Here is a 12,061-nt window from a genome sequence, read left to right as displayed (position 1 = left end):
CAGGGGTACACAATCCTTCCGGGCAGTCAGGATAACTCACCCTAAAATGCCCCTACTTCGTATGTGTGTAATGTCTACCCCTACTCGCACAGGGTCTGTCGGGGCACTCGCCCTAATAAGGGCGACCCCTGCCCCGAACTACCCCTTTGGGATACAATCCCTATATACACCCTATATCCACATCCCGACGTGGCCCGTTTCTATTGGTCTTACCAAATATCATCAGGGGATATATTGGAAACAACAAAAGGTAAGTATATGTAAAGATCAAACTATGCAATACAAAGAGAGTACCTCCTAGTTATAGATCACAGTGGCGATCCTAAAGTGACTCATGCAGGAAAATCATGCAAGGTTTAAAGTGCTATAAATAATACCTATGCCAGTGGGCAAAGAATATTGCACTACCCTGTAGCTAAAGTGCTATGTGCTGTATCAAAACCAGTAAAACACCACTAAAATGATACTTCAGCTACTACACTTGCTATGATACTAATCCGCTGAGACACAGTCTGGTGCAGTGGCTAACTACAGACTATCCTAGTGGTCCCTGGTATCGTCTGATGTGGGGCTATTTTTATAATTACCTGCTCCTGAACGCCATGCTCCACGCTTCCTGAACGCCGGCTGGAGTTCCGGTCGACAATGACGTCACATCCGGAAAGCCGCGCGCATCAAGCTGGCGGCGTCAGGCGTTGCCTAGGGTACGTGTGACCTCATCAACTCCGCCCCTCGCAACACATATACAATCAATAAACAAATAGGCTGTTACCTGGTTCTTCCATACATGGCCTCCCGCAACTCAAATTACTGACACAAGTAAACAAAGGCACTTAGAAGTTTATGTGAGAAGTTATTAAACTAAGAAAAGATGGAAATTGTGAAAATTACGTCTGTTACATAGTAGACCCGTGACCCACGGTACGAGACTGGTACCAATGCATGTCTATATCTATATTGTATGGATCGATGGAGTGAATTAAAATTGAGTGAGGACCTAACTGTTTATAAGGACACCCATAATTAAGAATAGACATTACAACCATTGCTTAAAGAATAAATACAATATGAATGAAAGCTGTAAATACTAAATAGGGGATACCTATAGACTACCCAAGGTAGCGCCAGGGGTCATAAATCATAAAAAACATGCAAAGCTCAATTGCTCATTTAAGCCTTTTGGTACAGTGGTTTGTAACCTAAATATCCATTGGGCCTCTCTCTGCAAGATGATCCTGTCCCAATCACCCCCTCTTGGATTTGGTTTAACCAACTCAATGCCAACAAATTTTATTTCCTTGGTATCCCCCCCATGCGTTCCGTTAACGTGTCTCGCTAATGGTTTGTCTGCTTGTACCCTAATATCTCTGAGGTGTTCCCCCACCCTCCTCCTCAGCTCTCTACGGGTCTTGCCCACATACTCAAGTCCGCAGGAGCAGGTCACCTTGTACACTACCCCCTTAGAACGGCAATTTATAAAGTCCCTGATTACATATCGTTTACCAGTCACTCTACTCTCAAAGTGTTTGCACTTCTCTATGTGGGCACAAGCTATGCAGCCACTACATCTGAAACAACCCTGCACCTGTCTATCAAGCCAGGTGCCGGGTCTCCCAGGGCTCTCAAAATGACTATTGATTAGTCGATCCTTGAGGCTTCTCCCCCTCCTGAATGTCACCTGTGGTCTTTGAGCCACAGTACCCTGAAGATCAGGATCCAGGAGGAGGATATCCCAGTGTTTTTCTAGGATTCTCTTCACTTGATCAGTTGCTCCGTCAAAAGTAGCAATGAGTCTGGTTGTATTCCCATTCTCAGATTTCTGGCGTGGTATCAACAATTGGGTACGATCTGCTGCTTTCGCATCCTGGTAAGCTTTACGTAGGACGTCATCAGGGTAACCCCTACTGGCAAACCGGTTGCGCAAATCATCAGATTGTTTCTTAAATTCTGAGTGGGTAGAACAATTCCTCTTCATCCTCAGGTATTGTCCCCTTGGTATGCCAGCCTTAAGGGCCCGAGGATGATGGCTCTGCCAAGAGAGTAGTGCATTGGTTGAGGTCGGTTTTCTATAGATTGTGGTATCAAGTCCTCCCATACCGTTTTTGGTTATCAAAATGTCCAGAAAGGGCAACTTTGTCTCATGCACCTCGTAAGTAAATCTAAGGCCCACCTCATTACTGTTAAGTCTCGCCACAAAGTCTACAAATTCTTTCTTGGACCCGCTCCATGTGACGAATATGTCGTCAATGAAGCGGGCCCACAGACCCACCTTTTCTGTGAATTGGGAGTTGTCCTCTACGAACACCATGGACTCCTCCCACCAACCCAGAAGGAGATTTGCATACGCAGGGGCACACGAATTCCCCATTGCGGTCCCTCTGAGTTGGTGGAAGATCCTCCCATCGAAAACAAAATAGTTCCTCGTGAGGGTATACTCAAGGAGATCCAGAACAAAACAGCTGTGAGCATCATATTGGCACCCCCTGGTTTGGAGGAAGTATTTAGTCGCTGCCAGGCCAGCATGATGAGGGATAGAAGAATACAAAGCTTCCACATCAATGCTAGCTAGCAATGTACCTTCCTCCAAAGTAATCCCATCCAATTTGGTCAATAGGTCCGTAGTGTCTCTTGTGTATGACTGCAGGCCAACAACAAAGGGCTGGAGTACCCTGTCAATGTAGACACCAACATTCTGTGACAGGGACCCCACTCCTGAGACTATCGGCCTCCCTTTAAGGGGTGTAGTCCCTTTATGTACCTTGGGTAGCGAATAAAAAGTCGCCACCCTAGGAAACTTTGGCACAAGAAAATCTGCCTCATCATCACTTATTAGCCCAGCTGTTTTCCCCCTCCCCACTAAACTCTTCAACTCAGCTAGATACATCTGAGTGGGGTTACTCTGCAAGACTTCATAACATTCTGTTGAGGACAGTAAACTCATACACATAGTACGGTACTGATCGTTGTCCATCAGGACAATATTGCCTCCTTTGTCCGAGGACTTTATCACTACCGACTTGTCTGACTCCAGGGTTTTTACCGCGTCCAATTCGGCTTTAGTTAGATTCTGGGGATGAACACTTCTCACATGTTCAAGATCTCTCATGACCCGATCTAGAAACACATCCACACACGAGATCTCACTAGATGGAGGCATTCTCACACTTTTATTCTTTAGTGTGGTGAATGGGCCCTTCCCACTGGCTCTCTCACCCTCATTCATGAGGTCCACCAAAATGTTTGCACCTTCCAGGACATCTCTCGGGAGTCCTAATTCCTGGCATTTTTGTTTTTCTTTCAAGCAATGGAACTTATGCCAGTGCAACTTTCGTGCAAACAAATGGAGATCTTTCACCCAGTTAAATTTATTAAAAGAGCCAGTGGGCACAAACCCCAAACCTCTACTTAGTACACACATCTCTGCTTCAGAAAGACAACGCTTTGACAGGTTTACCACCTGTAAATCACCACTTGGTCGTACTATTTCCTGTTGCGTAGGGGGTAGGGGACGGGGTAGTTTTTGTCTAAAAAAGCCTGATCCCCACGGCCTCTACCACCGCGGGAGGCTCCTCCACCTCTCCCTCTCCCCCCTCCTCCTCTACGACCCCAACCTCTCCCTCTTGTTTGAGGTTCTTGTTCGTAATCCGAGTACTCAGTATCGGTCGAAGAAACCTCTATATCTGATTCTTTTGGAGCCCCCTTATTAAAGAAGCTATAGACTTTATTATCCTTAAAGTCTTGTAGATCTCTCACGTATTGTTTGTGTTTACGCTCTTTCAGATGAAACTGAAAGCGTTCAATAGTGTTCTTCAACTGATTCTCTTTAACCGAGTACTCGGATTCACTTGAAAATTGTTTGGTGATTTCAATCTGTTCAGTCAATTGTGATTCAATGGAAGCAAGCTTGATTTTTTCTTCATCAAGCAAATGCTGCATGAATCTGAGTGAACTAGCTGTCGCTTCCTTCTCCCATTTGGTCATGAGTCCAGGGGACTTGATTCGCGGTGCAGGAACCAAGTTTATCCTCAAGCCCCTAGGAACTGTTTGATTTTTCAGATAGTTTTCCAGGCTCTTTAGTTCCCACCAAGAGGTGGAATGTTCTCTATATAGTCTGGTCAACTCTCTGAAAGCAGATCTTAGAGATGGTGCATACTTTTTTTGAGTAAATGTTTTATCAGAAAAGACATCAGATGCCTCGGTCACCCATTGTGCAGTATTGATTCCGGAGGCCAAAAAACCGGCCATGCCTCCAACTCAAAAGAATAATCCAATTTTAGTCAAATGACCAAACTAATCCCCTCACGGTAAATCATATACAAAAACTAGAATAGCCAGAATAAACAGCTAAATGGGGAAAACACCAATAAAATATAACTTTTAATAATAATCTTTAAAATAAATAACACCCCACCCACATACAATACCACAGCCGTGGTCCTTATTATAAATCTTTTGCCAAACACCAATGTCCTGGTACTCTTTGGACTCAATTCACACTGAAACTATTAACAAGTGGATAGGAAGAAAGAATGGTACAATCTCACCCACTCCATGATCAGTCTCAGAGTTCCTTTCATCGGAGTCCAATACGATATGATGCAGGGGTACACAATCCTTCCGGGCAGTCAGGATAACTCACCCTAAAATGCCCCTACTTCGTATGTGTGTAATGTCTACCCCTACTCGCACAGGGTCTGTCGGGGCACTCGCCCTAATAAGGGCGACCCCTGCCCCGAACTACCCCTTTGGGATACAATCCCTATATACACCCTATATCCACATCCCGACGTGGCCCGTTTCTATTGGTCTTACCAAATATCATCAGGGGATATATTGGAAACAACAAAAGGTAAGTATATGTAAAGATCAAACTATGCAATACAAAGAGAGTACCTCCTAGTTATAGATCACAGTGGCGATCCTAAAGTGACTCATGCAGGAAAATCATGCAAGGTTTAAAGTGCTATAAATAATACCTATGCCAGTGGGCAAAGAATATTGCACTACCCTGTAGCTAAAGTGCTATGTGCTGTATCAAAACCAGTAAAACACCACTAAAATGATACTTCAGCTACTACACTTGCTATGATACTAATCCGCTGAGACACAGTCTGGTGCAGTGGCTAACTACAGACTATCCTAGTGGTCCCTGGTATCGTCTGATGTGGGGCTATTTTTATAATTACCTGCTCCTGAACGCCATGCTCCACGCTTCCTGAACGCCGGCTGGAGTTCCGGTCGACAATGACGTCACATCCGGAAAGCCGCGCGCATCAAGCTGGCGGCGTCAGGCGTTGCCTAGGGTACGTGTGACCTCATCAACTCCGCCCCTCGCAACACATATACAATCAATAAACAAATAGGCTGTTACCTGGTTCTTCCATACATGGCCTCCCGCAACTCAAATTACTGACACAAGTAAACAAAGGCACTTAGAAGTTTATGTGAGAAGTTATTAAACTAAGAAAAGATGGAAATTGTGAAAATTACGTCTGTTACATAGTAGACCCGTGACCCACGGTACGAGACTGGTACCAATGCATGTCTATATCTATATTGTATGGATCGATGGAGTGAATTAAAATTGAGTGAGGACCTAACTGTTTATAAGGACACCCATAATTAAGAATAGACATTACAACCATTGCTTAAAGAATAAATACAATATGAATGAAAGCTGTAAATACTAAATAGGGGATACCTATAGACTACCCAAGGTAGCGCCAGGGGTCATAAATCATAAAAAACATGCAAAGCTCAATTGCTCATTTAAGCCTTTTGGTACAGTGGTTTGTAACCTAAATATCCATTGGGCCTCTCTCTGCAAGATGATCCTGTCCCAATCACCCCCTCTTGGATTTGGTTTAACCAACTCAATGCCAACAAATTTTATTTCCTTGGTATCCCCCCCATGCGTTCCGTTAACGTGTCTCGCTAAGGGTGGGGGAACACCTCAGAGATATTAGGGTACAAGCAGACAAACCATTAGCGAGACACGTTAACGGAACGCATGGGGGGGATACCAAGGAAATAAAATTTGTTGGCATTGAGTTGGTTAAACCAAATCCAAGAGGGGGTGATTGGGACAGGATCATCTTGCAGAGAGAGGCCCAATGGATATTTAGGTTACAAACCACTGTACCAAAAGGCTTAAATGAGCAATTGAGCTTTGCATGTTTTTTATGATTTATGACCCCTGGCGCTACCTTGGGTAGTCTATAGGTATCCCCTATTTAGTATTTACAGCTTTCATTCATATTGTATTTATTCTTTAAGCAATGGTTGTAATGTCTATTCTTAATTATGGGTGTCCTTATGAACAGTTAGGTCCTCACTCAATTTTAATTCACTCCATCGATCCATACAATATAGATATAGACATGCATTGGTACCAGTCTCGTACCGTGGGTCACGGGTCTACTATGTAACAGACGTAATTTTCACAATTTCCATCTTTTCTTAGTTTAATAACTTCTCACATAAACTTCTAAGTGCCTTTGTTTACTTGTGTCAGTAATTTGAGTTGCGGGAGGCCATGTATGGAAGAACCAGGTAACAGCCTATTTGTTTATTGATTGTATATGTGTTGCGAGGGGCGGAGTTGATGAGGTCACACGTACCCTAGGCAACGCCTGACGCCGCCAGCTTGATGCGCGCGGCTTTCCGGATGTGACGTCATTGTCGACCGGAACTCCAGCCGGCGTTCAGGAAGCGTGGAGCATGGCGTTCAGGAGCAGGTAATTATAAAAATAGCCCCACATCAGACGATACCAGGGACCACTAGGATAGTCTGTAGTTAGCCACTGCACCAGACTGTGTCTCAGCGGATTAGTATCATAGCAAGTGTAGTAGCTGAAGTATCATTTTAGTGGTGTTTTACTGGTTTTGATACAGCACATAGCACTTTAGCTACAGGGTAGTGCAATATTCTTTGCCCACTGGCATAGGTATTATTTATAGCACTTTAAACCTTGCATGATTTTCCTGCATGAGTCACTTTAGGATCGCCACTGTGATCTATAACTAGGAGGTACTCTCTTTGTATTGCATAGTTTGATCTTTACATATACTTACCTTTTGTTGTTTCCAATATATCCCCTGATGATATTTGGTAAGACCAATAGAAACGGGCCACGTCGGGATGTGGATATAGGGTGTATATAGGGATTGTATCCCAAAGGGGTAGTTCGGGGCAGGGGTCGCCCTTATTAGGGCGAGTGCCCCGACAGACCCTGTGCGAGTAGGGGTAGACATTACACACATACGAAGTAGGGGCATTTTAGGGTGAGTTATCCTGACTGCCCGGAAGGATTGTGTACCCCTGCATCATATCGTATTGGACTCCGATGAAAGGAACTCTGAGACTGATCATGGAGTGGGTGAGATTGTACCATTCTTTCTTCCTATCCACTTGTTAATAGTTTCAGTGTGAATTGAGTCCAAAGAGTACCAGGACATTGATGTTTGGCAAAAGATTTATAATAAGGACCACGGCTGTGGTATTGTATGTGGGTGGGGTGTTATTTATTTTAAAGATTATTATTAAAAGTTATATTTTATTGGTGTTTTCCCCATTTAGCTGTTTATTCTGGCTATTCTAGTTTTTCCTAAAATATTAAGCTGAAAACACATCGGCAGTGTATACTTAGTTTTGTTATAAAAACATGCACACAGACATATATATATATATCTTATAATTTAAGAAAGGGATCGCAAAGGTGTCTGAATAGAAGAAGTCATTATTGTAATTTGTAACGTTAAAGGGCTACCGTATTTTATTGTATTTTGTTTTTTTTCCTCTTAAAATATTGTGAAAGATTTCATTTCATACATTTCATACTAACTGTCTTTTGCGGTGTATTTATCATTTATGATGTATTTTATTTTTTTGTATGTTTCAGCTTTCGATACATAAGTCTTTTTTTGCCTACAATCTTCTGTCTTTCAATCTAAGCCTGGTTATCACTCCCACAGTTTTATATTTTTATGTGTATTGTATTGTTCTGTTTGGTTGGTTGCTTTGTGTTGTTTATTAATAAGCATAGTCAAATTTAGAGGTCAAAAGGGCAAAACTTTGTACCCTTATGTTTTACCCTTCAGCAATGCGGACAGTGGAATCAACATAAATCGATGGTTTGTGTTCGGGTCCTTTTAAATAAAACACAATGGTGTTTTTCCAGACAGCCACTTAGGTTGGGTTCTTACATAGGGGGAGATTTTACAATGGGTGTAAAATTTAGACTGGTGCAAACTGCCCACAGCAACCAATTACAGCTCAGCTTGTAGCTCTGGTGAAAGAAAAGAAGAGCTGTGATTGGTTGCTGTGGTCAGTTTGCACCAGTCTACATTTTATGCCCTTTGATAAATCTCCCCCATAGTATTTTGGTTTTTAGACAAAACCAGGAGTGGAATTTCAAAAATCGCCCCCCCCCCCCCCCCAAAAAAAAAAAAAAAAGATGAACAAAAATACAAGGGCAAGTTTTCATTTTTTTATTTTTGTTATTGAGTTTATTTTTATATGACTCCAAAAAACACAACAAACTTTGGTATACCAATGACTTTGTTAACCTAAACAATAGGTTTAGACCAGGCATGTCCAAAGTCCGGCCGGAGGGCCATTTGCGGCCCGCGTTCCGAACTTTTACGGCCCCCCAGGTATCCAGCTTGCTATTATCTGCCTGTGTTATAAAGCATATAGCATGTAGCATGTAAAATGGTTGGCCCTCGCACATGTTCACTTCATCAAATTTGGCACTCTTCGAAAAAAGTTTGGGCATGCCTGGTTTAGGGTGAACTGTGTAAAAGAAAAAAAAGATGGCAATTTTCTAATATGCAACTTAAGTGCTAATGTGTGTGTGTGTACATATATATATATATATATATATATACATACATATATATATATACCTTTGTTACATGCAAAAGAAATCAAGTTTTTGGCCCTCTGTATAGATGGCAGCTTGTTGCTTAGGTTTCCGACCACCGCTCTCATTAGCCGGGCTGAGATGCCAGTTGGGTGGTCGGGACCTTGGGGACTGGTAAATATAGTTTTTTCCCCATCCACTGTCTCCCACTGAGCTTAAACTTATCTCCAGGGCTCATATTGACCCTGGAAACATGTTTAAACTCAGTGGCAGACATAGTGATGCTGAGCTTAGTCCCGTCTTTGCTCCCCCCGAACCAGGAAATGAGCAGCCGAGTTGAATTCTTGCCAGATGGGACAACCTCTTTAATGAACAAAATAAAGTTATAGCCATGCTGAAATGAATTGCATCCTTCATGTCAGTAGTCGTTGTATGCTTAAGGGCTCACTATCACGGGAGCATACGTACTTATATTTATAGTATTATTTATAGTATTTATATGCATTTGTTTAGTTTTGTGCTGAAAGTGAGATGACGACCTGTATTTGTCATTTCTATGTGAAGAGCAGTGAGGAGCAAACAGATGGGGCCGGATGGTAACCTGCTCCCTGAGTGACTAATTATTACCCTTTTTATACTAAAGTTTCTTGCTTAACTTTCTATCCCCATCGGATCTTGAAAAAGTGTACGGAAATGTAGCAGGTGAAATGTTTCATTTACCCATAGATCAGGGCTAGATAGAGACGTTTTGTAGCGCTACTGATAGATTTTAACTATTGAGCTGCATCTGAAGTTGCATAGAGTTGCATACAGTCTTGCATACCGTCACTCAGTAGTTAAAGTCAATCAGTAGGACTACAATACAGTCTCAGTGTAGCCCCGGCCATATGTGAAGACTAATTCTAGTTAATTAAAATGTATTGGGAACATTTGGTAGCTAGCTTAGACCTTTCTATTAAATTACCTTTCAATTTTTTATACTCTAAGGGTGCGTTCACACCTGCAGCAGATCTGCAGCAGATTTGATGCTGTGTTCAGTTATTTAAATGAAATCTGCTGCAGAAAATCAGCTGCAGATCCTGTAGGTGTGAACGCACCATAAATATAGAATATACCTATCTATGTTATTTATAATAATTACATTGTTGTTGTTGTTGTTGTTGTTGTTGTTGTTGTTGTTAATATTAATTATTATTATCATTATTTATTATTATTAAAGCTGTTGTTCAGAGAATAAAAAAAATTCTCTATGGCAGTGGTATAAAACTAGCTTGGTCCCCTCACAGTTTCTGCACAATGCTCCGGGTTCTCTGCTGGTTCTAGCTTCTCATGGGTTCCATTGATGCCCCAGCCCCACAGAAACCCACTTACTCAGCCAATTAGTAGACATCCAAACCAGCCAATCAGTAGACACAGCAGTTCATGTAAGGTCAGGACATCGCAGGAACCCTGATGAAATGGAGGCCAAATGAGGACTGTAAGGACCTCTCCTCTCCGCTCAAAGAATAACCATGTTCATTCTTTGAGCAGAGGTGCAAGAGAAATCCCATTGAAGCAATACGACGGGCGGAATCTGCTCATATATTCAGCCTCTTTTACTCTGTGCAAGGGCCCGTAGAGCCTGCATTGCTGCTGAAAGTGATCAATGTAGGCAAATACAATGATCCCTCAACTTACAATGGCCTCAAGATAAAATATTTTCAACATACAGTGGTCCTTTCTGGACCATCTTAACTTGAGACCAAACTCAACATACAATGCTACAGACAGTCAGGATCTGCGGCACATGTAAATAACTAGATGATTATGTAAATAACTAGATGACCAATGAAGCTGTCCATTTTACTGGTAAACCCCCCAGTATTACTGAAATGCCTGCACTGGTTGGCTGTTTTTTTTTTTTTTTTTTTTTTTTTTTTTTTTTGCTTTCTCCAAACACATATGGTAATCTATAGCTTTAGGCTATGTTCACACTGCGTATAAGTCCGGCCGTAGTGCGAACCGGGAATATATGCACGTAGTTTTGAGGTTGATGCGTTCTCTTGAAAGTATACGATATACGCCCGCACAATGCACACTACGTATGAGCTTACGGCCGGATCGTATACGCGCCGTGAAAAATGAACAAGACCATTGTTTGAGGACGGAAATGTTCCAACTCACGGCCGTGGATCGCTTCGAAACAAGCTAGGGAAGTATAACAGTACTAGGGGCGAATGTTCGCGGTTCGTATGCATCCGGACGCATGTCTATTTTTCCCACGCCCGTAGTTTCAGCCGCACATGTACGGCGGTGTACGAAATGCGGCCGGACTCATACGCAGTGTGAACATAGCCTTAAGGTGTGTTGAGTTTCTCAAGTGCAATTATTGAGTACAAAGCAAGGAACAGATCATACATGGAGGGCATGTGTATAGGAAATACCGAGATTTCTCTCTTCACTGGAGGGGGTCATAGAAGAATGAATTTTGCTAGATATTGCACTTCTTCGATATTAACGTCCAGAGGGCTGACCTGCAGTACCATACAGGGTCTATAGACAATATTGATGCTGTTTCTGTAAGACCCATTAAAAAATGTTTTATTTTTTATAATTTCATAGAACCACTTTGAAAAAAATTGTCTCTTTCACTCTCCTGGTTTTCTCAGTCTTTCCAAATATACCCTCATACGCTTTATTTTGGCCGTGTAATATTCAATTTCTAGAAATATATAGAGCATGCCTCGGCTGTAATCTCAGGACGGTGAGTTTTTATGAACGTTATGCAGATTTCCTAGCACCGCTGTAAATAACCCCTCCATATCGCTCTATATTTGCACGTCTTTCTCTGTTTATTACGGCAGAACATTATTGCTCGTTGGCGTTTGGTGTATATTTTAATAAAAACGAGAATCGATAATGCTAAAATAATTACGAGTATACATTTTGTCATCAATTATTCATTCTATTTCTACTTTAGGACGACAAGACTACAAGAAAAACAAGCCTGTATTAAAAGCAACACGGCTAAAAGCAGAAGCCAAGAAAACAGCAATAGGGATTAAGGTAGACATGTATTTGATAACTCACATTAACTTTCACTGCATGTCTACTTCCCTTTTCCCCCAGGATGTGCTGTGTGAATATTGATTTCTGAGAGAGATTGCTTATGACACTTCAAACCCTGAGTAGAATGTCTGCGCCTAAAATATTTATCA

At 42.1% G+C, this 12,061-nt stretch overlaps 1 protein-coding gene across 7 annotated transcripts in view; it reads left to right on the top strand.

Annotated features, from left to right (window-relative positions):
• Nucleotides 1-12,061, top strand: part of TRIQK (triple QxxK/R motif containing) — a 103,331-nt gene that overhangs the window by 67,627 nt on the left and 23,643 nt on the right. For all 7 annotated transcript variants that reach the window (XM_069957383.1, XM_069957380.1, XM_069957378.1 and 4 more), the window contains one exon: nt 11,824-11,909. In XM_069957383.1, coding sequence (XP_069813484.1) covers nt 11,824-11,909 — 86 coding nt within the window. The remainder of the gene's footprint in view (nt 1-11,823; nt 11,910-12,061) is intronic.

Source organism: Dendropsophus ebraccatus, chromosome 2 (assembly GCF_027789765.1).
Source record: "Dendropsophus ebraccatus isolate aDenEbr1 chromosome 2, aDenEbr1.pat, whole genome shotgun sequence".
In the NCBI taxonomy this organism is placed as follows: domain Eukaryota; kingdom Metazoa; phylum Chordata; class Amphibia; order Anura; family Hylidae; genus Dendropsophus; species Dendropsophus ebraccatus.
This window is presented reverse-complemented; position numbering and strand designations above follow the sequence as displayed.